The sequence below is a fragment of the Lagopus muta genome, chromosome 26, assembly GCF_023343835.1.
Source record: "Lagopus muta isolate bLagMut1 chromosome 26, bLagMut1 primary, whole genome shotgun sequence".
NCBI lineage: Eukaryota > Metazoa > Chordata > Aves > Galliformes > Phasianidae > Lagopus > Lagopus muta.
The window spans coordinates 4396852-4421777 of record NC_064458.1 but is presented as its reverse complement, the minus strand read 5'-3'; the positions used below and the strand labels follow the sequence as shown (position 1 = coordinate 4421777).

Sequence of the window (24926 nt, the reverse complement as noted above, 5' to 3'; positions counted from 1 at the left end):
ACACTCAGACAAAGCAAAGCGCATGTCCTGGACAGGCTCCTTTCTGACACGTGCCATACAGGCTTTGCCAGCAATCCTGTATCTCTTGTGACATGGAGCCTCGTGTGGCTTTGCTGTGTGCACAGAGCTCTGCAGAATGGCCACAGCCCGGTGCTGTCTGCACAACCCAGTATAGGCCCTGCAGGAGTTGTTCTGCTGTTTGCCTGCTAGCTCCTTCCTGCTGATCTTCTTTCTAAAATAAACAAGGGCAATGGTATTCCAGTAATGAGGGGTGCTTTCCTCCTTTCTGCCTTCCTTGGGATGGTGACAGATGTTGTCTGTGTGCAGATATTGACGAGTGCAGCGAGATCCCTGCTATCTGTACCAATGGTGTCTGCATCAACCAAATTGGCAGCTTCCGGTGCGAGTGCCCCATTGGATTCAGCTACAACAACATACTGCTCATCTGTGAAGGTAATGGTGCCAGGACTGCTGCCAGGGGGGGGCTGGGAGGCAGAGGGGGCTGCAGTGTAGCAGCCTTCTCTCCTTCATTCATGGTGCATCACAGTCAGGGCAGTCAGCAGAGATGGAACAGAATCTGCATGTTCTCAGCCATTATTTCTCTTGAAATAATTTTAATTTTCCATGCTAATGGTTGGACAGAAATTGCTGATGTGCATGAATCAATGTCTCTGTTTCTCCTCCTTTGTCCCTTGGCATGAATTGTTAGGTTTAAAAGCGTTTAAAAGATTTGAGTTGCACCTAAAATGCATTTTATTATTGAAGAAAGAAAAAAAATAAAGACACTGGTTGAAGCAAACCAAGGGTTAAAATTCAGGTGACTCCACTGGGCCTCTCCAGCCCCAGCAGGATGATGCCCCAACTGTCCGTATGTGCATCTCCCGCAGACATTGATGAATGCAGCAGCGGAGAGAACCTCTGCCAGCGCAATGCTGACTGCATCAACATCCCAGGCAGCTACAGGTGCGAATGCTCGACTGGATACAAGCTGTCGCCTAGCGGAGCCTGCGTGGGTAAGATGGGAGCTGCTTGCTGCCTGCTTCAGAGATGAGTGTGGGAGTGCTGGCACTGCTGGGCCTTTGGTTGGCTCTGCAGAGCACTGGGGTGGGCTCAGGGAAGGATGGGACGAGGGATGCTCCATTCCCCTGCACTCCTTCCTGGTCTTTTGTCAGATCTGGGAACTACAACCTGCCCACACTGTGACTGTGAGATACCTCCACTTACAAATAGCTCTTAGGGACTGTAGGCCCCTGAGGGATGAGGAAAGGTCTCTGGTCATGCAGGTGTCTATCACCCAGCAGAAGACCAGATCCTTCTGTCTATTATCTGCTCTTCTTTTTAGTCCTAATGTGGCCCAGAGGATGAAGAAATAGCAGAGCAGATTTCATTCAGTGACTCACTGAAATCCTTTTTTGGAGATTGCAGATCAGAACATCGTCTTGCTTGTTCTCAGTGAAGCCATCTCTCAGAAACCTGCATCTTTGTCCTGCTGTGCTTTTGCTCACAGACTCAGTAGTACCTGCAGAAGGGCAGCACCTTGGCTTTTTCCTTTTGATCCATCCCTTCTGCTCACCAGCACCCACTGTGCTTTGTCGCAGGTCGCAACGAATGCCAGGAAATCCCCAATGTCTGCAGCCATGGGGACTGCGTTGACACTGAGGGCAGCTACATCTGCATCTGTCACAACGGCTTCAAGGCCACCGGGGAGCAGACCATGTGCATGGGTCAGTGTGGCCACCCCAGTTCTGTGCTGCCCTTTTGAGCGAATTGCATTTCACGATGGACGTGAGCTTTCTCCAGCACCTGCTGGGTAGTGCCATGGACGGCCAAGGGCAGGGCCACCGTGTCCTCATACTGCCAGGCTGCAAAACCACAGTGACACTGTGCATCTGGCTGTGCACTCTCTGCCCTCCCCTCCAAGACAGCGGCTCTCAGCCTTTCAGTCAGCAGTGTCTTTTTCCCTGCAGATATTGATGAATGTGACCGACAGCCCTGTGGAAATGGGACCTGCAAGAACACGGTTGGTTCCTACAACTGCCTCTGCTTCCCTGGCTTTGAGCTAACACACAATAATGACTGCATGGGTGAGTTGCACATGGATGACAGATTGGTGCGGCGTTCCCTGTGTGTCCTGCAGTGGCATACAGGAATTCAGTTCTGTGTATCTGTAGCAGTTACAGGAGTAATTGCTGGATCTCACCAGGCTGTGACTGCAGGGGTGGTTGTACATGTGACCAGGCAGGGCTGTGGGATGTCTGTGGTGGCACGCTGACACTCATGTGCTGTGTGTATTTCTTCCTGTGCTCGTCATTTCCCTCCCACAGACATTGATGAGTGCTCATCCATGGTGGGACAGGTGTGTCGGAATGGCCAATGCATCAACAGCATCGGCTCCTTCCAGTGCCTGTGCCAAGAGGGCTACGACCGGACTCCCGATGGGAAGAACTGTGTAGGTGAGTTTCCTTCCCAGGAAGTTGAGCTGTGTGTTGGCATAGCTGCCACTGGGCAGTGCTGAGAGACATGGACTTGAGGTGGTCTACTCCAAGGAATTCCCATAGGAGGCAATAGACTCTCCAGAACCACTCATGAGACCCCAGGTCCAGTCAAGCCAAAGCACTATCATTTTACTGCCCGTGGAACCTGGGCCCACTGTGCCTGCATCTCTGGTCAAGCAATGCCAACTGAGACCTACAGGCAGCAAGGGCGAACATTGCCTTGTCCATCCTCCTGAAGCATCCAGAATTGTACCTGCGATGCCTTGGGAACTACCTTACGGTCAGGACTGGCTCTGCTGGAGTTGTTGCCAGTGCTGTTGTGCAGCCCCTGAGGCTGCAGGGTCAGACAAGCATATTGTGCCCAAGTTACCTGTGTCTGTCACACTGCCACCTGCAGCACATTGTCCTGCAGAGCTGAGCCTGCACTGCCAAGGTGCATGTCTGGAAAATGCTTTCTTTGTGTCTTTAGAGCAAAGCAGTGTGCAGCCGCTGGGTGAGGGCCTGCCTGCAGAAAGGCACCCTGCAACTGGGTTATCAGAGCTGAGCATTGATGCACTGCTTATTTCCCCTCCTCTGCAGATATCAATGAGTGTGTGAGCCTGCCTGGGACCTGCTCCCCAGGCACTTGCCAGAACCTGGAGGGCTCCTTCCGTTGTATTTGCCCCCCTGGGTATGAAGTGCAGAACGACAATTGCATTGGTAATGTTGCCTCTCTGCCTCCTCCATTTCCAGCACAGCATGTGACCAACTTGGGTGGGTCTCATAGCAGCTGTATTCTTCCTGGGTGGGTTAGGCATATGTCATCACCCCTAAATACTGTCTTGAAATAACTGGGCACAGAGTACGGCCATGCTGTTCCCAGGACAAAAGAGGGTCGGTGTTTTTGTTGTGCCCTGACCACTTAATTGTCCCATTTGCCCTGAATGTGCGTTCAGGGTTAGGGCTGGAGTCTCTGTATCCAATAAATGTGGTGACCTGCAGGCAGCAGAGTTCCCCAGAGATCACGACTTCACCTGGTTTTAATGCCATGAAAAAAGGAGTGACCTTTGGCTGCTCTGTAAATAATACATCTGCAATGCTTCCAGATATCAATGAATGTGAAGAGGAGCCCAACATCTGCCTCTTCGGGACATGCACCAATACTCCTGGCAGCTTCCAGTGTGTCTGCCCCCCAGGCTTTGTGCTGTCTGACAATGGCCGGCGATGCTTTGGTGAGTGCAGCTCTGCCCACAGGATGATGGGGAAGTGCAGGACATGGCAAACACAAACATCGATGATGGAAGCAGAAGCTGGCACAGCTGTCTGCTGTGACCCCTGAGAGGTGTTCTCAAGATCGGTAGGAGTGGGGTTGGATATTAAGATATCCTGGTTTGCTGCAGGACAACTTTGTGTCTCTGAGCCAAAATTCAGGGGTGGGTGGGCAGCACTGCCTGCCTGCAGAGCCATCCAGAACATCAGCATCCTGAAGAAGACCCTTCCTGATGCTGAAGGGGCTATAATGGGGAGAGGAGAACAGCATCACCGTTGGATGACTGCAATGCTCTGTGCATTTCCCTGTTCTCCTACAGATACTCGCCAGAGCTTCTGCTTCACTCGCTTTGACAACGGGAAGTGCTCTGTCCCCAAGGCCTTCAACACCACCAAGGCTCGGTGCTGCTGCAGCAAGATGCCAGGAGAAGGCTGGGGAGACCCATGTGAGCTGTGCCCACAAGAAGGAAATGGTAGGTGGGCTGGGCCCTAGGAGAGACGGCCTCCAACATGAGCAGCATAGGGAAGGTGTGCAGGTTGATCCAGGCGTGTAGCTGTGCGAGCTGTCCAGCCAAAGAGGCTCCTCTGTAAGGGGAGAATTGTCCTGCAACCTCATCACTCTGACCAGGTTGCAGTTTTCTCTAGGTCTAAAGCAACCACAGTCAGGTTCTTGGGAAATAGATCACTTAGTTCTGTTTTGGATATGCTCTAAATTCTCAGTGTGGCTTTAGATAAAACAAAAGCATCTCAGTGCCTCCAGATCCAAGGCAGGCGTAGATGTTTCCCAGTGAGCTGGAATTTTATGGACTCATTTGTGCAGTGAGCTGTCAAGCCTTCAGTCATGCCCTAGAAGAAGCAAAAGCAGATTTTGGCATCTGAGAATGGGTTCATGTCTAAGCCCAGCTCACTTTTCTGCTTTCTTCCAGTTGCCTTCCAGGAGCTGTGTCCATATGGCCATGGAGCCATCCCAGGTCCAGGTGACACCCGTGAAGGTAAGGTGTGGTCCAGGGACAAGCAGTGTGTCCTGTGGGGGGTGAGGGGTGTCAGTCCAGAAGCAACCATACCTTGGCTATCATGAGAGAAGGACTGAATCCCAGCGGCAGTAAGGGGGGGATGTGCAGTCCCTCCTGAGCTCATGCTTTCTGCTCACTTGTGCAGTCCCCAGCTCTGGCAGGAGGCTGGGCCAGACCAGCTCTGAGAGGACAGGGGTGTTTCTGGCCACACACTCCCATGTGATTTAACCTTGCCTTGGTTACTGCTCTAGATGTGAATGAATGCTCAGAGAACCTGGGTGTCTGCATCAACGGGGCCTGCATTAATACTGATGGCTCCTTCCGCTGCGAGTGCCCCTTTGGGTACAACCTCGACTACACAGGAGTCAACTGTGTGGGTAAGGGCCTGAGTGTTTGTCTTCCTCATGTCAGCAGCTATGAGCAAGCACGTGAGTGTGTGTGTGGAAAGAAGGACTTTTGAATGCACTTCTACCCTGCCCCTTTCTTTTTTAACTCTGGCTACTGGTTTTGCTGAGCCTGTGTGAATGCTTGGCTGCAAGAAGTTACCAGCTTACATCTTTCCTGTATAAATCATCTATCTAACCTGATCCTACCTTCTTCCAGATACAGATGAATGCTCCATCGGCAACCCCTGTGGGAATGGTACCTGCACCAACGTGGTGGGAGGCTTCGAATGTGCCTGTGATGAGGGCTTTGAGCCAGGGCCCATGATGACATGTGAAGGTAAGGCTGCTGTGGGGCTGCCCCTTCACTCTACCTTGCAGAGCAGCAGATGGGAGAAACCAAGGAAGTCCCTTCCTGCCTGCCACTCTCCTGCTCTCTTGGTTCCCACCAGTGCCCTTCATCCCCCTGCCTCCATAGGCACTTGCACAAAAATTGGACTACTGTCCCAGAAAACCGCAGCCACATCCAGGCCGTGTGCATGCCCCCAGTTGGTTCACTGCCTGGCTGAGTGAGATGCAGTCAGGTCAGCATCCCCTTTGGCTTCCTCTGAGGTTAGAGCTCAGGGTGAGTGCTGGAGGCCAACATGAGGGCAGCAGCTGCCTCACCAAGGACCCCATCAGAGGGGCTCAGTCACCTGCTGTGTACCCCTTTAAAACTGCAGACTGTGACAGGAAGACTTGGTGAAGCACAGAAAGTTGTCATGAGATGAATGTGCAGAAGGGAAGTCTGGGCAGGTTTACTGACATTACCGTCAGCTGATCCTGCTTGGAGTGCAAAGTCAAGCTCTCTCCTCTTTTCTGCCTTCTAGATATTAATGAGTGTGCATCGAATCCTTTGCTTTGCGCATTCCGCTGCATCAACACCTTTGGCTCCTATGAGTGCACATGTCCATCTGGATATGCCCTCCGAGACGACAGAAGAATGTGCAGAGGTAAAATCCTCCTTCTGCAGCCATCTGGGGATCTCCCACCCTCTGTCCAGGTCCCTGACTCTTGTCTGTCTCTGGTGCTGGACAGAAGGCAGGACATCTGGACTGCTGTCCTTGGGCTCTTGCATCTGCACTGGTGTCTACTGTGTGCCAGCCAGCTTTGGCCAAGGCAGCAGGGATTGGCAGAGCAGTGTAGCTTTGAACGCCACTTAGCTGTTCTCACAGTGGTGCAAGCTGGCAGGATGGTCTCACCAAACTTTTGGTTGCAGATCTGGATGAGTGTGCAGAGGGTCTGCACGACTGCGAGTCTCGAGGAATGCTGTGCAAGAATCTCATTGGCACCTTCATGTGCATCTGCCCACCAGGAATGCAGCGCAGACCTGATGGAGAGGGCTGCACAGGTACCAAGGGCTGGGCTGGGAGGGTTTCTCAGTGGAGCTGGACATGTATGCAGACATGTAGCTTTTGCTTATATCCTGTCAAACAAGTCCTTCCTGGGACTTCCCATGTATCACACCTTCCAGTCCTATTAGATGCCTGCATACCCACAGTCTCTGCTCATCTGTAAACTCGTATCCAGCCCAGGATGACTCAGCATTACACCTTTTGTTGCTTTTCTTGAATTTTTCCATGTCTATGTCAAGCCTCTTTGCGCTGTGCTGCTTTCAGAAGTGCTGGCCCATGCACATCTGTGCAGTGGTAGGGACAGGAGGAATGCAGAGCAGGCCCAGCTCCACTCCCATTCTGGCAGCTCGGCCACTTGCAGGTGGAGAATGTGCAGAGCATGGAAGTTGGGCACTTTAAGGGAGGTCTGGGAACATGGGTATGTTTCTCAGCTGTCCAAGGATGTGGGAGTGTACCTCAAAGGGCTGTGTGGACTTGTTTCAAGTTGAGTGGTAGCATGGAAACTCATAGAAAGCTGAAATTTGTCACCACAGTTCTTTGTAACTTCTTTCCTAGATGAGAATGAGTGCCGCACCAAGCCTGGAATCTGCCCCAATGGCCGCTGCATCAACACAGTGGGAAGTTACCGCTGCGATTGCAATGAAGGTTTTGAAGTCAGTCCCTCTGGCACAGAGTGTATTGGTAATTACCATGGTCTTGATCAGCCTCTAGTTAGTGACATGTGGTGCTTTTCAGGTGCTTCAGGGTTTCTGAATTGAATTTGCCCAAAGTAAGATTTAAAAATGGTGAACCACAAGTTCAGTGAGCTGTGAGGATAGAAGAAAAGTGCAGACAAGGTTGCTGCTAAGATTTATTTCATGGACAGTTTGCTGTCCATACTTAACCATGTTGAGTTTTGCCCACAGAGGCAAGGTGCACCTCGAGTGCCTTGTGTCACTGATCCTTGGCCCAGCCACTGCTGTGCCAGGAGAGCTGGGAGCTGCCAGGGCAGCTCCAAGGAGACCCCCAGGATCTGGCAGGTTCAGTGAGAAGGGAGTGGGCCAGAACTGGGGCTCAGGACAGGAACAAAAAGGATTCACCTGTTGGACAGAAATATCCCATGTGAGCTACATATCCTCATTGAAGACCAGGACTTTATGCATTTCAGAAAGTGGGAGCTGTCACTCGTGGCACAGGTCACAGTTTTTCTGATGTATATTCAAGCAGTGCCAGGGAATGTTTCTGAGTAAAAGAGATGGCAAAGCCTATGGAAGGACACATGGCTAGAGACATGGAAGGACAAAGGCTAGAGACAGGGACTAGCCTGGAGACCTAGCACCCAAGATGCAGGGAGATGCTTCTTGTGGAATCACCTCTGTCTTCTGTATTACCCAAACCAGAATAGCCTCTGTGCTGGAACTTGCACAGTCTGGACAGCTTACTCAGTTATCATTGCTGCTGGCACAATCTCACATCCCGAACTTGTTTTCCCACCCTCTCTATTCAGACACCCGCCAGGGCTTCTGCTTCACTGAAGTACTGCAAACCATGTGCCAGATGTCTTCCACCAACCGCAACCTGGTCACCAAATCTGAGTGCTGCTGCAACAGTGGGCGCAGTTGGGGACCCCAGTGTGAGCTCTGCCCCCTACTTGGAACTGCACAGTACAAGAAAATGTGTCCTCATGGTCCAGGGTACTCCACTGATGGGAGAGGTGAGCTGGGGCTCAAATCACCTTTAGTGCAGAGAGGGGAGAAAGCAGAAATGTGGTACAAGCAGAACTGCACTGGGAACTATCTGGGGCAGGTCTGCACAGTCCCTGGAGCAGACAAGAAGCTTCTACAACAGTATCTTACAGCTCCCTGCACGTGACCTCAGATCGATCCTGGGTTGCCCCGGCTGAATCCAGTCATAGGAGTATGGGGATAGAGGCAGCACTGGCATTAACAGTTCCTTCCCTCTTTCCTGCAGACATCGATGAATGCAAGGTACTTCCCAACCTCTGCAAGAATGGACAGTGCATCAACAGCATTGGCTCCTTCCGCTGCCACTGCAGGCTGGGCTACACAGCAGATATCACAGGCACAGCCTGCGTAGGTGAGTTGGGATAAGGAAACCCATTTCTCTGTACAGCCCTTGGTCTTGGCAGGCCTCCATCTGTCTGACTTTTCAGCATGCAAAGAGAGGGTCCTATATTCTCCCTCCTCCCCCAGATCTTGGTTTCCACCTCTGTCCATATGGTCCTGTGTGACCTACCTCTTATGTGACAGTGCATCAAAGTCATCCCTGCATCCTCAGAACCCCAAAACCCAAAGTCCTTTTGTTATCCCTCTGACCTCAGAGACAGATAGGGAACATGATCCAGAGATGACAATCTGTGAGCAGCCACACGTTTTACTGCAGGCCCTAGCCAGCCCGAGTGCCACTCAGGTGATTCCACTCCTGGAATCACAGCTGCAAGCATTTGGGAAAGTATGGGAGGAGATGAAGAGGTGCCACACATCCATTACTGAGATGGTGTTGAGTACTGTGCCAGCAGACAGGTCCTGGACACAGAATGGAAGAGAAGTCTTAGATCCCAGAAACCAAGCTCTGTGCCCAGGAGGGCAGCTGTGACCTTGAGCACCAAGCCAGGATTTCTCTCTAAACATTTATGATTTCTCCAGGTGTGTGCCCTCTGGCCTGGTTCAAAAGTTAAGGGCATTTTCAGAGCCCATTGCTCAGCCAAGGTGACACAGTCCCAAGAAATACAGGGCTGTTCCTGGTACCTGGGAGGAGCTTCCATATATCTCTTCAGCCAGGAGTGAGCTGGGGAGGTTGGCAGATCCTCCCGTCACATCACATCCCATGTCTGAGCAGGAAGATGATTATACTCTTTTCCTTAGGAGGTCTTCTAGATCTCCTAGTGGAAAAAATAGATTTGTTTGGGGCAGGGAGTGTTAGGACCCATGTGGCCATATGACTGCTTAGTTTTGTTGAGCCATGAAACCCAGGATCATCTGCATTAAGGATAGCCTGAATGGTCAAGTGTGACATGGGGCCCCATCCAGCAGCACAGCCCATGAACGCTTTGTCCCATGTCTCTCAACTCCAGATCTGGATGAATGTAACCAGTCCCCTAAACCATGTAACTTCATCTGCAAGAACACAGAGGGCAGCTACCAGTGCTCGTGCCCCAGAGGATATGTTCTGCAAGAAGATGGGAAGATCTGCAAAGGTATTTCCCCAGGAGAAGGAAGCAGCAGAGAACCTGCCTCATCTCTGGCTGCAGAAGTGATCTAGGAATCCGGGAGGGCTGTGATTCGTGGCTTACTGGAGAGGCTGAGAAAAAAAATTGTGTTTTCCCTATGTGTTGGTATGTAATCAGAGGGGGAAAGGCTGACTGGACTTGTGATTCTCATGCAGGAACTTTGTGTGTGATGTTCCTGAGGTTAGGCCATGCCAGGTCCTGATCTTTTCAGTACAGCTGTTTCACCGTGTGTACAGCTGCCATCAACTCAGACCACAGAGATAAGCTATCTCAGTAAGAGAAACTGAGACATGTGTTCTTGTGCTTGTTGCTTTAGACTTGGACGAATGTTCCACCAAGCAGCACAACTGCCAGTTCCTGTGTGTGAACGTTATTGGAGGATTCAACTGCAAATGCCCTCCAGGCTTCACTCAGCATCACTCGTCCTGCATTGGTGAGTAGAGGCATTGGTTGCTGTGCGTGCTGAGAGTGTCCTGCGGGGGGGTTAGCTTCAGGCCCTCTGCAGTCTCTCCAAATCCTGCAGATTTGGCTGTGGAATACTGCAGCTCTGCAGAGAGCTGCTGCTGACTTCTCTGCAGTCAGCATCTGATGTTTCATTCTGTCACCAGTGCCAGGGAGCTGTACTCAAAGTGTGCTCCCCTTGGGCATAGACTTACAATGTTAATGTTTTGCAGACAATAATGAGTGCACAGCTCAGCCCTCTCTGTGTGGAGCCAAAGGGCAGTGTCTGAACACACCAGGCAGCTACAACTGTGAATGTCAGAAGGGATTCTCCCTGGACAGCTCTGGTGTCAACTGTGAAGGTAGGTCTTTCTCCCAGGGGCTTTGACAGAAATGTGTTTGATGTGGAAGAGCTCCTGGTTGACTCACAGCATCACACTGCCCTGATCTGCCTGGAGACAGACTTGCTCTTGGACAGGCAGGTCTTGGTACTGCAATCATAGCAGCCAAGAATGGGAAAGGAATGGGCCTGTGTCTCACTGTGGGAGAGCTCATGACAGGCAAACCCCACCATGTGCTATGCCAAAGAGAAGCCTATATTGAACACAGGCGGAATGAGGCAGAACAGAATGGTTTAGGCAGGACAAGAGGCCTCAGAGCAAAAACCATCCAAGCAGCAGCTGCAAGGGGATATATGTGGGCCATGGGGCTGACGGTGCTATGCAGGTGCACGCCACAGAGCAATAATAAGGCAGAACCATTCACCTACATGAGCACCCTGATGGGTACTGGCTCCCAAGCTTGTACTCTGTACACGTGTGGTCCCTGTGCACCTATTGCTGCCCACAGAACAGGGAGGAGTTGTCTCACCACCCCCTGTGTTAAATTCCTGCAGATGTAGATGAGTGTGACGGAAACCACCGGTGCCAGCATGGCTGCCAGAATGTGCTTGGAGGCTACAGATGTGGCTGCCCGCAGGGCTACGTGCAGCACTATCAGTGGAATCAGTGTGTGGGTAAGTGTGGGACAAGGACCCTTATATCATGGGCTGAGGGCTGAGGGATAGATGGCAGCTGGGCCCTGAGTCCCTCTGCAGCCACCCTGACCATTGCTAACACTGATTTCTGGGTTCACATCTGCAAAGCCATCGCTGTGCTTCCTGCCCTGCCCCAGAAACCTTTGCCCACTAAGTTTCTAACCAGTTTGCTGTCTCTGGTGCAGATGAAAACGAGTGCTCCAGCCCAACTGCATGTGGCTCTGCCTCCTGCTACAACACTCTGGGAAGTTTCAAGTGCGTCTGTCCGTCTGGCTTTGACTTTGACCAGGCCTTTGGGGGGTGCCAGGATGTGGATGAATGCTCAGCTGGCGGCAGCCCCTGTAGTTATGGCTGCTCCAACACAGATGGAGGTTACCTCTGTGGCTGTCCTGGAGGCTACTTCCGAGCAGGACAAGGGTAAGAGCCAAGTCTCTGCTGTAGGGATTTCTTAGAGGTATACCTTTTATTCTTTGAGGTATACCTGGATAAGCACATTTGAAATGCATCTAGAGTGTCATTAAGAGACTGAGACTTGCCCCCCATGGCCCAGTTTGACCAGCAGGACTGGAAGCTGGTTCTCACCCCAGCTCATCTCCAGCCTGCTTCTGGAGCCATGTATTTCTGTATCATGGATGCTTTTAGACTTAGGTGAAACCAGAGCCTGGAAGTGCTTCCTGGCAGGGACCCTATGCAGTTTCACTCACTGCCCCACCCTCACCTTGTCTGTAAGTGATCATCTCTCAGCACTGTGGATGCTGAAGTGCAGCTGTGTATCAGGTGCTGTTTCCAACCTGGCTTGTGCTTCACCTCGACTTTGTGAAGCAAAGTGCTTGAGTGCTCTCTACTGCCAGAAAGCAATCTCACACTCCTCTCCTGTGCTCCAAGACACTTTTAAGAAGTGCCTGCTGCTCTGCGCAGAGTATGTAGGTAACCAGGTACCAGGTGATGGTGCCCCAGCTCCACCACAGTTTGTAGCTCAGGCCCCTGAGAATGACAACCAAGGTGGCCATGAGCTGCATAGTGTGTATTTGTGTATTCTGTGGTGTCCACACGGACACCTGTACAATGCCAGGGAATGTTGCAGGTTGTTCTGTGCATGCTGTCCCTGGGCATCCTCTATCACCACACCTCTACTGCCTGCCAGAGTCACCAGAACCATCTGGGAGAGCCCTGGGAGCCAGTGAGCTCCTATTCCCATGAGCCCTTGGCTTCTCCATTGCCAGACTGTTGCTGTCACCTCACAGAATCCCCTTGCTAATGCCCATATCCTCTTCCCATGTCCTCTTCCAAATCCCATATCCTCTTCCAGCACACTAGTTAGTGCAGTTACTATCAGTGAAGCAGATGCAGCACAGATTCAAACAGATTAAACCTTATTAAAAAAGATGTGGCCTGATATCTCCCCCAGGCAGGTCCACATTCTGCACAAGCCATGAAAGGCGTGATCTTCCCTTTGTGTCTGGGTGCCACATGAGGAACACATGAGTGCAATGCAAAGTTTTCCTTCTCAAAGTATGAATCTGAGATGGAACTCTCTGCTTTTCTGCCACCAGACACTGTATTTCTGGCTTGGGTTTTGGGAAGGGGGCCTACCTTCCTGCCCCTCAAGAAGAGGATGAAGACAATCTGCTCTCCCCTGAAACCTGCTATGAGTGCAAGATAAATGGCTATCCCAAGAGAGGTCGACAGCGACGCAGTGTCAATGGCACCGAGAGGCACAAGGTAAGAAGTTCATGACATCCCAGATGAGGTGGAGCAAGATAAGAACTGAGTCACTTGGGGGTGGCTGCCTGGAGTGGAACCCATACAGCATGTCCATTCCCATGGGGTTGTCTCAATCCAGGCAGATGCACTCTGTACTTAAGTGACACACACTTCTGTGGTCTGTCCATGTTTCCTGGCAAGGGATGCAATTGGGGTAACAGGTCCCACAGTGCCATAGAAGGCTATCAGGCTCCAGACTGTCAGTCTCCCTACAGGTTCTTCCTTGAAAGAGGAAGTTTTGACCTCTTTAAAAGGCTTTCCAAGTTCACAGGCCTACTCAGAACAGGTAGGTCTGGGAGGCTCTTCAGGCCTTGAGCAAAATGCCCAAGAATTTCTTGGTGCTTTTCACTGAAGATGAGGGCTGTGGACATGCTGGTTCCATCTCAAGGATGGAAACAGGGCACCAAGAAACACTTGGAGGACCATAGAAGTGGCACCCATTCCTCAGAGCTGCCTTAGGATGTCACGTGAGGCAGAATCCCCTAAATCAACTCTTCTCATATCAGGCCATCACCTTTTTCTTAGCATCTGTAAGTAACATGCCTGGCTCCTTCCCTAGGATCACAATGTGAATTTGGCCAGCATGGATGTGGAGACTCCTCTGTCCATGATGCTGAACCTCTCTGACCTGGCACACAACGAGCACATCCTGGAGCTTCTGCCAGCTGTGGAGCCCCTGGAGAACCGCGTGCGGTACCTCATCTCCCATGGGAATGAGGATGGCTACTTCCGCATCCACCAAAAAGAAGGGCTCAGCTTCCTGCACCTTGGCCGCAAGAAAATAGTGCCAGGCACCTACCTGCTGGAAATCATGAGCGTGCCCCTGTACCGCAAGAGGGAACTGCAGAAACTAGAGGCCAAGAATGACCTCAACTACTTAGCAGGGGAGCTGGGCCAAGCACTGAGGATGAAGCTCCAGCTCCAGCTCTACTAACAGCCATGAGACCCACCCACCCAACCGACAGTACAGTCCTTAGCCTTGCCATCCACACCTGGAAACATCTGCCTCTTCTCTTGCTGCACCCCCTGCCACCACCTCCCCCACTGCACTGCACAACTGATGGGAAATGTCCCCATGGGCTCAGCACTCACCTGGGCCGTGCAGGGGTATTCCATTCCATGGGGTGCTTGGCTCAAAACCAAGCCACACCACAAAAGAGCTCATGCAAGCTTTGCCAAAGGTTCCCGCTGTGTTAGCAGGGGCGTCCGCCCTGCACTCAGCTCCTTCTGTTTCCTTCAGACAAGGTGCTGTTGATCTGAGCTGGCAGAGGCAGCACCGTGGGAAGGTTCCGGTCCTTCACACTTGCAGCCCATACACCGCCCCACATCCCAGTAAATGGGAGGGGATCTGGGGGCGGCTTTGGGAGTTGCTTCAAGGGTGTGATGTTGGTGCCTTTCCCAACAGTTTATTTTCTTCTTTGATTCTGCATTGTCATAATGGCGCTGCACAAGAGCCCTACCTACGCTGGCTCCTCTGTCTCTCTGTCCTCTCCATGTCCTGTGGTCCATTTGGGCTGCTGTCTCAAACTGAAAAGCTTGCTAGTGAGTGAGGGGGCAGCTCAGGCTGCAAACCTCGTGTCATGAAGCAGCCAGCCCGAAGGACCAGAGCTCCTGCAGGGAGCGTAGGGTTTTCACACTGCAGTGTGCTCAACAGTGCATTCATTCCAAAGATTGGTGCTGGAAGGGGTTCTACAGAGCTCCAGCAAGCCAGGGGTTAATGTGTCCTTACAGATGTGAATAGGAACTCTGGGGAAAAGCAAATAATTGCACTGGTTAATGCAAATAAACAAACTAAACTGGAAGGGAACATGTCACCAACCTGGTTCAGAGCATCCTTCCTTTGCCAGTGGGGGTGGAGAACTTGGTGCACACGTATGGCACACTGCAGGGGCAGACTTGCTGGCTACCATTGATGAGTGGCTTAAAATCTTTTAAAACCCTCCCAGCAGGAGCAGATAGGGGGGTGGGCTCTGCAGCATGGGGCAGGGACAGCCCAGCCCTCATGGTCAGTCCCTGACGCTGAGCCACCCATTGGTGTGAACCAGGGGGCTGATTGCCCACAGCCAGGAGTGGAAACGGAAGGGCACTGCCCTCATTACTGCCTGCACCTTGGTGACAGCTGAGAGGCATCCCTCGTAGTGCAGACAAATGCAATGCGCTCCAAAGGGGCCAGAAGGTACAGGTGAAGTGAAAGGAGCTCTCCCCGCTGCCTCCCTTGGCCATGTGGGCTGCTGTGTCCAGGTGGGCTTCTCCCCCACCTCGGGTGGTCCTTCACACAGAGCTCCGCAGTGCCACGGCCTCGTTCTGTAGGAATCCGTTCTCACTTCTGCATCAACACTGTGCATCATCAAAGGCAAGAAAGGTGCTAACTCACTCTGGTGACACACAGAACTACCTGACAACAAACCAAAGGTGCTTTCAGAAGCTGGTGCTGGTATGGAACTGTCAGCGTTAGTGCACTGTACCCATCCACCCTTCCGTATTTATGAGTCACCACCACAGTCTGATTGCTCGGTGGTGTGAGGAGTGCATATTCTGTAACTGCTTCTTGGTATTTGGGGGTGGGGTGGTTGTTTTCTCCTGGTACGCTTCCACTGCACAGAGTGGGGAAGTGTACATATACTGTATTTGGGCTAACGTCAAACTTGAAAACTCTTTGTATAATGCAGCTCCAGACTCTGGTTTTGCAAGAGTTACAGAGCTAGTGACAGGATGGGTGGCCTGATGTTTGTTTTTTTATTATTATTATTATTATTATTTTGGTTTGGTTTGGTTTTCCCAACAGGTGCTTTTTTTAAAAAAACAAAAACAAAAACAAAACTATTAATAATAATAAATGAGCAGAGATGGGTTTGTGTGTGTGTGTTGAGCCAAAGCTACCACATGAAGAAGCTCAAGGTTTCCTTAATTCCTCTCTGGTGTGGTGTTTTTTGTATTGCCATTTCTTGCTGGATGTTTTTGGAAGCATTGAAACTGAACCCTGTGCCCTTGTCTCACAGAGAGAGATGGCTCTTCGTGGGATTCCTTTTTTGTATCGGAAGCAACAGCAACAATAAAATTATTTTGGGTTAAGTGGTTCTGTGCCTTCCTCCCACCTGGGCGCGGGGCAGATGCTGGCAGTGCCACTGGCAATGTCTGCTGGTGTTGGCAGCACCCATCTGCAGTGCCTGCAGGCAGCATCTGTTGGGAGTCCCCACAGCCAGTGCCCCTTGCCAGCGCGTGTGGATGCTGGCAGCACCCACTGACAGCACTTGTTGGCAGCGCCTGTTGGTGCTGGCAGCAGCCACTGGCAGTGCATGTTGGCAGCACCTGTTGGCAGCACCCATTAGCAGCACCCATCTGCAGTGCCTGTTGGCATTAGCAGTCCCCATTGGCAGTGCATTTTAGCAGTGCCCATTGGCAGTGCTGGCTGCTGGTTCCTCCTTGGTGCTCCTTGGGGACGGTGCCAACGTGGCAGCTGGGACATGTGGGGGCACAGGGATGGCTGGGGGAGGATGCAGCGTACAGGAGGCTGGAGGCAGAGGGGAGGGCTGGAGGCTGCAGAGATCTGTGAGATTCTCAATATCAGAGCAGAGACATGCAGAAACGTGCAGGACAGCATCCTAACTTCCAGATCCTAACACAAAGATCACAGTGTACCTAAATTCAGAGTCTCGTTTGGCCTTCTGAAAACACAGGACTGTGACTGCACGAGCATACGGATACTGCCACAAGGTTCCATAAAAGTAGCTGTTGGTAAAACTGGATTTCTGATGAGAGCTGAGAGCTGTACCTTCACTTAGCCCTATTCAGTGGGCAGCTCTCAGTGTCATCATATAAAGGCCATGTCATCAGATAAAGGCCGTGTCCCTTTCTCAGACATGGGTTCCCCAGGGTCTGGAAGAGCATGCAGCTGCAGTCTGAGGAGCCTGACAGTAAGGGTGGCTGGCAAGGGACACAGATCTCTGGCAGTGTTAGGAAAAGAGAGAGAAAGAATGGGAAAGCTCCTGAGAGAGCATTCATATTCTCATGTGTGGAGAAAAGTGAGAATTAAATCTGTTCTTAAGCGTGGTCCGGTTGGGACCTTCTTGATTTCCTTCCTGTCCTCTGCTATTTCTCCACCTTTTGCTATGTGTAAACCACATATTGATACGAAAATCTTACATTGTTCTTAGGGAGCATTACCTTGTTAGGAGCAGTGCAGACAGGAGCAGAGGTGGACCCACAGAAGGGGCTCTTGGGAACTAAAGGGAGATGCAGGGGGAGTCAGCCTGGGAATGTCACAGCCACTAGGATCACTGCCAGCACACAGCCAGCTGTCCCTGGGGAATGGTCCATGGAAGGAGGCTGCATTACCGTGCCTAGAAGGAGAACTGCATGCATTCTGACTGCACTGCAGAGCCGGAATGCATGTGGGAAGGGTCCTGCTGCTTCAGAAGCATTTTAGGTTCATTGGCAACCAAGCCCTGATGCTCTTCCTTTTTGTCATTGTTTTGCTGATGGCTGCCTGCCTTCTGCCCAGGTCAGCTGTGCAGCCCAGGCTGCCTCACCCCTGCAGCTCTGTGTCCACATGTCAGAGCTCTTGTGCTGCCCAGCACACAGAGCTCAGCACTTTCACTGAAGCTCTGATGATGTGATTGCTGCAGTTCATACCACAGTTTGGAGGTCTTTGTATAGAAACTGGGACCCTCCATTAATCTGCTCGACCTGATTCTGTTTGGAAACTTTGATGTGAGCAGTGCCAACTCCCAGCCTGGCATCTAGCTCATGTCCCTGCCCACATCGTCCTCCAGGGAACAGGGCAAGGAACCATCGGGGTGGCAATGCCAAGCAGTCTTAGAATGAAGCTTGGAAGACAAACCTGGCAAGGTGTGTTTGGGCTGCCCTGCCTTCCACCAAAAGCAAAACCCAGACATCAGACAGGCAGGTCCCAGCCTCAGCTTTGCAGACAGCAGCACAAAGCCACCCATGCTCTGCAGGAGATAGCACTGGAGCATCTGCAAGAGGTCAGCAAGGTGCCTCTGCTCCACACTGCACCGGGAGCAAGTCCTGGTATTCCCACTGAACAGCAAGGTGTACTCCTGCAGACATCCCCATCACTAAAGCTGGTACAGCCTGAGACATTTAGGGACTCACTGTGTTCTCTGTCAATCAGCTCTTCATCTTGAGGCAGGAGCACACAGTCTTCTCATCCAGAAGTTACCAGGTGGTACTGAGAAATGGGAACCTTTGGGTTTTGTCACTCACCACTGGCTCTGGGTACTGTGTCACCAGATGGCTGGAGGTCCCACTCTGTTGCTGGATGGTTGGCAGCACTGAGCATGGCACCTCTTGTGCTGGTGGTACAACGTTCCCTACCTCTTAGCAGGACAGCTTTACTCCTGGTGTTCCTGGCCAAGTGAGACTTGCTCTTGATGGTGATGGAGAAATTGCTGCCATACTTCTCTGTCCTTACTATCACCTCACACTGACCCAAGTCTTCCTTGCAGCAGCTGGAACCCCAAACATTTGTGCTGCTCCCAACGAAGAGGCCATAGAGGAGAATCCATGGGCACATGTGTGTACCTCAGCCTTTCAGATGTTTAAACAACATCCACGAGTTTCCCCTTAGATTGCCCTGCACTAAGTTACCCTATGACCACCCCTTCCAGCAGCCTCCCTCTTGGATCACAGTTCTCTCATTGTGCTGCCATTGCTTAGATGACATTTCAGGCTCTATCATATTTATATTGATAAAAAATTGAAAGCTCATCTCATACATCACAGGCTCCACTTTATCCAGCTTTAACTGCCAAAGGACAGGAGTGTGGTTATGTCAGTGTAATCATAAAATCATAATGCTGTCAGTCAAGTATGAACTGTAGTCTGTACAAGTCTTTGTATGGGCATCCTTAGATACAGTAAACATGTACTTTTATCTAGATCAGGATGAGCATTCTTGAAACTGCTTAATTAATTAAGTAGAGGAACTCTTAATCACAGCACAAATTGTATTTGAAGACAGGAGCATCTTGGGGGAAAAAAACGTGTAGTTAATTAGCATGACTAACATAGCCTGCAGGTAGGGAGATGAGCCCTATCTTTAACTCACTCACTGTGGGCAGAGGGCTGTATCAGGGCAGTGGGAATGTGATAAAAATATGTATAAAAAAGCATCACAAAAAATCCTGGAGTGTGCTGGCTTTGCAGGAGACCCCTGGCACCCAAAGCTGTGCAACTTGCTGTAAATCAGTATTCACGTTTGCATTCCAACAATGGATTGTACAGTGGTGGAAGTGAAATGTGTATACAACATGAGCATGATTAAATTAATTTGCACTTGAGTAGCACAATATCTGCAACTCAAATTCATTAGGCAAAATTCGGGTAATTTCATTAGAGGTGGGTGGTCTTAACCTGCAGCGAATCCATTGCTGCTAACAAACTGTGATTTCCGCTGACCCCCAGTTAGATTAAGGTAAAAGCACAGTCAGAGGTCCACACCAAATCACCAGCTGTAATGAGCATCTACAAGAAATGCCCGTCCCTGCACATCCAGGCCCTCACTGGCACTGCATGTTTGAGGCACTACCAGTGCCCATGCACCAGGAGGAAGGTCACAGTGCTGGCCATGGGCAGACTGTGCTGCCAGCTGTCCGACCTCTCTGTGCTCTCCTGAAGACAGCAGCTGCTTTCCAGGTAGCAACAGAATGAGAAAGGAGAGCCTCACCCAGGAATGCATCCTGCAGCTCTGCAGCCAACTCAGGGTCTTTTTGCATCAAGGAGAGGAAAGAACAATTCCTTCAGGCTGGAAATCAAAGAGTAAGAGTACCATTAACACCCAGTGTACAGCAACCTACAAATGCCATGGCGGATTTCATGGACTAAGGAACCTGGAATCAAATTGTTAGGACCAAGCTGTGTGTGTAGAAAGCTAAGCACAGTCATCAGAGCAGCTGCTTGTGTTTAGCACTCAAGCAACTATTTCAGCAGTGTTCCCAAAACAGGCTGCATAAGATGCAGAGGAGTCACAGATGCCAGAGACGTGCAGGGTGTCTTCCAACTAGCTGTGTATTCTTAACAGTGATGGTCAGCAGAGCAGTAATGTGCTAACAGAACTGTTTCCATCACAGGCATTTTCAGAGGCAGAGAAGGGGACGTCATCTCTACATATGGGTTGCTGGGGCTGCATAAATCCATTGCCTCCGTGTGGGTCTGAATTCATTCACAGATCTGATGTGCCTCAGTTTCCAGTCTTGAGTGGGCAAGGAAGTGCCAAGGAGACTGGTGATCTCTGGGCTGAGATCAGCTCTGTGATCTGGATGAAAGGATCCTAATGGAACGACCAACTGACACAGAAATACATCAAAGCTGAAGAACTCTTAGAGAAAGTTGTGTCAAAACGACAGACTGCCAGACTGCTGTTTATGCCATAAAGTTGTTCCTCGTTCTGCAGCTCACTCAGCTCTCAGATCCTCCATTAATTAGATAACAGTGATGGAGGAAGAGAGTGGATAATTTGGGGCACTCCTCTGCTCACTGGGACAAAAGCTTTGAACTCAGGTATTTCTATTCCCCATCTGTACAAAGTTATCACAGCACAACTCAACCCAAGCATGATGAAAAGATTCTCATTTCCACACATAGAATAAAGTTGGCTGACCTCACACGTACAACTTCCATGTTTTTTATAAAAGAATCATGGAATCATTGAGCCTAGAGATGGAAGTGACCAGATGGCAATAAATTCATGCTTACCTACAGTCGTACCATAAACAGCCTGGATTCAGGAATAGCCAAGAGGAAAGGGCAGCACAGGCATCACAGCAGGTCAGATTTCCAAAAAAGTGGCTTTTAAATTGCTCAGCTACTGCATTTATTTTCTTTTTTTACAACAAATTTATCACCTTCAAATCAGGAACAATAACTGTGTTTGCAACAATTTCTTCCTATTTGCTTCTTATCTCCCTGCTTGAAAGCATCCCATCAAAGTGAACTGGCACTGCAAGAGAAGTATTTAAGACTTATGTTCACAGTGTTTCAACAACAAAAAAGCTTTGATTCTCTTAGCATCTAGACAGGACATCCTTGTAAGTTTGCACGATGAGCCAAGAGGAATTACAGAGGTCTTAGAAGCAAAATGAGTATCTCAGCCAAGCCAGAGAGCACCATCCAAAACAGCACACAGTAACCTCAGGCTTTTATATGAATGAGGCAGACATTTATAAGCCATAATCCCAGAAAGGTTAAACAACTTGTCCAAGGTCAGATTGTGAGCAATGACAGACCAAAGAACAGAACCTGAGTAATAACCTGTGCTGTCATGGACCAAAAATGTGGCTGTTACATATAAAACACTCTACAGCAATGACTCATGTTAACTTGAACTCCAAATTCTACTGTAAGCCATACTCTGCCAATCCCCTTTTATCAAATATCTTCTTGGTAGCATTTAAAGGGTAGCATATAAATTACACACAGCACTGTGTTTTGAGTTAGCACCTCTGTTTGCAAACTGAAATCTCTGTCAACACATCATGAGGATTTATTCAGCAATTCCTTTTCCAAAATGCAAGTAAACAGCCAAGAATTTTTTACTCCTTCTGTAAGAAACAAGCCCCAAATTGATGCATCTTCCTCATCAGTTCAGCTACTGCCCATTGGAAAGAGTTTAGAAAGTCTAAATAACTGCTGCCTTTAAAATTCTTGCAGGTGTGATGTGGCTGCAGTTTCCTTACACTGTCCATGGGTGCTGATGGGGATCCTTAAGGAAGCTGCCTAGGACAAGATGAAGGATGTGGATATCCTCATCCACACTCTTTCCCCAAATTTTTGTCAGCTGTGCCAGGTCTTTGTGAATGTGCTGCGGCAGGAAGATTGCTGAGTTGCACTCCTGTGTCTGGATAATCTTCAGCAGTGACTAAAGAGTGGCAAAAGGCAAGAACGAGTACAACCAACAACGTCCAGATCAAGCACAAGGCACGCAGATCTCCAGTCTTACCAGAAAGTCTCTTCTCCATCCTATAGGATGGACTCCTACCACTTGAACAAATAGTGGCACATCTACAAGTGCACAAGAATGCATGCAACTGCATGATGAAACCAAAGCCACTCCTGGGCAAGTAGGGCAGTGAGTTCAGGTCTTGCATCTTCAAAGATTGCCATAGTCATGATGTAGCATGATGAAAAGAGGCAGAATCATACAAAGATTTCACCGCATTTTGTTTGGCCATTTGAAACTACAGTGTTAAATGTGTGTGCAGGCATATCAGAATGCAGACAAGTGGGTACGTGGGTCAGTCAGACCCTCCCAGTCCTTTTCTGTGCTGTGCATCCCCAAGTATGCAGCCAGCTTGAGTTCTGTCTTCATTATTCCTGTTGGAAAATACAGTGTGTGCAGTAACTTTTGCCTTGACAGAAAACACATGAGGTTATTCACACCCAGTGATGTCTCTGAATGCCATAACAAGTTCCAAATAAAGGTACTACGGAAGGAAGATTTTCAGTAAGTTTTGTATCAAGTAAGCCAATTCCCATGGTTTTGCTGGCTGATTACTTCTTGTTGGACATTTCTTCTTATCGTATTTTCTGTGAAAGTGGAAACACCCAGACCTGTGGGGCCAGCTGCATGCTGAACAGATGAGAAGCCACTGACATTAGACTTAGCAACTTCAACGTTTTTATGCAAGGACAGGAAGAGCAGATCCAGAGAGTCAAGGAGGAGAGAGCATCATAGAACATCATAGTTCTTGGAGTTTTGGTAGAAGTACTGCAGTCTCCATGGTCCATCTAAGAAAATGTAGCCTTTTACTACATGTCAGTAGAGAACCATGTAACTTACATCAGCCTGGATGAGCAGGGAGTTGAGAAGCCTAAAACCAGAAGCTTGACAAGCACTTTTTTAAGTGCAGGTTTTGCAAATTCAGAATTACACCAGCAATCCTCATGGCTCATTCCACCTCCCAGAGGCCAATGCGTAAACTAATGGAAAACCCCACATGCAATCTTTCAGGTAGGCAGTACCTTCTGTCCTGAAAACACAACAGACAAAAACTTCATCTTTGGGTACTCAAGTTATTGAATCAAAGCATACCAGAATTGTTGAAAGTCAGGCAATGGCTTCTGGTTTTGCCCTTCAACTTGGGAACAACAGCCAAGACAGCAGCTGATCTCCATGGGTTTGTGAGACTAGCAAAAAGTAAAAATGAGAACACTGAATTCCAGTGTAAGAATAGAGAGAGAATGAAGCAGAAATCCAGGCTTTACCTGGTGAATTAGAAAACTGCTATATTCTGGATAAATTACCTCTTCCTGCCTTATTTTCTAGATTTAATAGAATCATAGAATGGCTTAAATTGGAAGGGACCTTAAAAATCATCCAGTTCCGACATCTCTGCCATAGGCAAGGTTGCTACGCACCAGCTCAGGCTGCTCAAGAGCCCATCCAACCTTGGGCACCTCCAGGGATGGGGCATCCACAGCTTCTCTGGGCAGCAGTATCAGAACCATACCTGATTATCACCAACCATCTCTGTCAGAGCCATCCTGAACTATACATTGCAATGGTAAGATGGTTGGTAATACAGAAAGTTTACAGAAGGAACCACTGTGCAACAGAACATAAATAGCACCTAAAATATGAAGATTTACTGATGAAAACATTACCTGCTTTAAAAAAACACCAGTCTCAAATTCTTGCCTCAAGGGTGGCTATTTGGTCTTGCTGTAGAGAAAGAGAAATAAACAGAATAGTATTATAAGAGCCTTTTATGAAATCCCTGTTATTTCTGGTCATGGGCACCATCATATTGAAGCAAGAAATATGTCTACTGGAAAACAACGAAGTTCCCAAAGCCCAATAAAATGTGAAAGGTTCACACAGGAACTAGAGAAAGCTTCTCTCCTTGAAAAACATGGAATGGAAACCTGAAAATTTCTGCTCCTGTGTGCCAAAATGACTAGTGATCATGAATGCTTGCATGTCCCCAGCTTCCTAGTTTGGGGGTAAATCCTAATGCAAAAAGCAGAGAAGATGGGAAAGTGCTCCTCTTCTGCTCATACCCCTCTAACTCTGCCAGAAGTGGTAGGATGGGTCTTCCTCAGTCTAAAACTCTATAAACAAATCTATAAGCTTGAGACCCAAGAGAAACTCAGTGAAATTTGGTGCATTACCAGCAAAAATTGTAGATACACCTCTAAAGTTACAAGGATAAATCATGCAGAGGAGTTTGTCTGTGGTCACATGAGGAATTGCTTCATTCAAAACCAAGGATTCTTCAGTTTCTTTCAAATCCAGTCAGAAGCACTTCCCATGCCAGTGCATTCCTTCCCAGGATCTCGCTTGAGACACTATATCTTCTGCCAAAGTAGACAGAAAAGAGTGCTAAGGAGGAAAAAAGTGACAAAGGAATATATTAGTTAGTCCATCACTGCAGCAGCTGCTCACTGGTTCATTGTCATGGCCTTCTGTGATGGATTGATGGCACCTTTGGACAAAGGAAGGGCAAATGGACTTGGGCAAGGCCTCTGACTTGGTCCCATATCACATCCTTATCTCTAAATTGGAGAGATACAGATTTGAAGAGTGGATTATTACATGGATTAAGAACTGCTGAAAGGTCACAGCCAAAGCGTTGTTGTCATTGGCTCTATGTCCAGTTGGAGTTGACAAGTAGTGCGCCGATAGTCCATCTTGGGACTGGTGCTCTTTAACATCTTTATCAAATACATAGACAGTGGGACTAAGTGCACTCTCATCAGGTTTGCTGATGACACCAAGCTGAGTGGTACAGTTGACACTGCAGAAGGAAGGGGCACCATCCGGAGGGACCTGGAGAAGTTTGAATAGTGGGCACAAGAGAACCTAATGAGGTTTAATGAGGTCGAAGGCAAGGTGTTGCACTGGGCTTGATGCAATCCCAGATATGTGTGCTGACAGAAGAACTCATTGAAAATAGCTGTTGGA

The 24926-nt window shown here is 49.5% G+C and overlaps 1 protein-coding gene across 1 annotated transcript in view; it reads left to right on the top strand.

Moving 5' to 3' along the window:
* The window catches only part of FBN3 (fibrillin 3), a 127355-nt gene extending 111292 nt beyond the window's left edge, over positions 1 to 16063 (top strand). Inside the window, exons 43-65 of the mRNA XM_048927668.1 lie at positions 328 to 453; positions 888 to 1013; positions 1599 to 1724; positions 1968 to 2084; positions 2325 to 2453; positions 3075 to 3194; positions 3581 to 3706; positions 4064 to 4216; positions 4670 to 4735; positions 5008 to 5133; positions 5360 to 5479; positions 6009 to 6131; positions 6398 to 6529; positions 7089 to 7214; positions 8020 to 8226; positions 8484 to 8609; positions 9607 to 9729; positions 10079 to 10195; positions 10437 to 10565; positions 11099 to 11218; positions 11425 to 11656; positions 12793 to 12961; positions 13563 to 16063. Of these exons, the coding sequence (XP_048783625.1) occupies positions 328 to 453; positions 888 to 1013; positions 1599 to 1724; positions 1968 to 2084; positions 2325 to 2453; positions 3075 to 3194; positions 3581 to 3706; positions 4064 to 4216; positions 4670 to 4735; positions 5008 to 5133; positions 5360 to 5479; positions 6009 to 6131; positions 6398 to 6529; positions 7089 to 7214; positions 8020 to 8226; positions 8484 to 8609; positions 9607 to 9729; positions 10079 to 10195; positions 10437 to 10565; positions 11099 to 11218; positions 11425 to 11656; positions 12793 to 12961; positions 13563 to 13937 (3314 nt within the window). The 3' untranslated portion in view covers positions 13938 to 16063. The remainder of the gene's footprint in view (positions 1 to 327; positions 454 to 887; positions 1014 to 1598; positions 1725 to 1967; positions 2085 to 2324; positions 2454 to 3074; positions 3195 to 3580; positions 3707 to 4063; positions 4217 to 4669; positions 4736 to 5007; positions 5134 to 5359; positions 5480 to 6008; positions 6132 to 6397; positions 6530 to 7088; positions 7215 to 8019; positions 8227 to 8483; positions 8610 to 9606; positions 9730 to 10078; positions 10196 to 10436; positions 10566 to 11098; positions 11219 to 11424; positions 11657 to 12792; positions 12962 to 13562) is intronic.
* The last annotated feature ends 8863 nt before the right edge of the window (positions 16064 to 24926 follow it).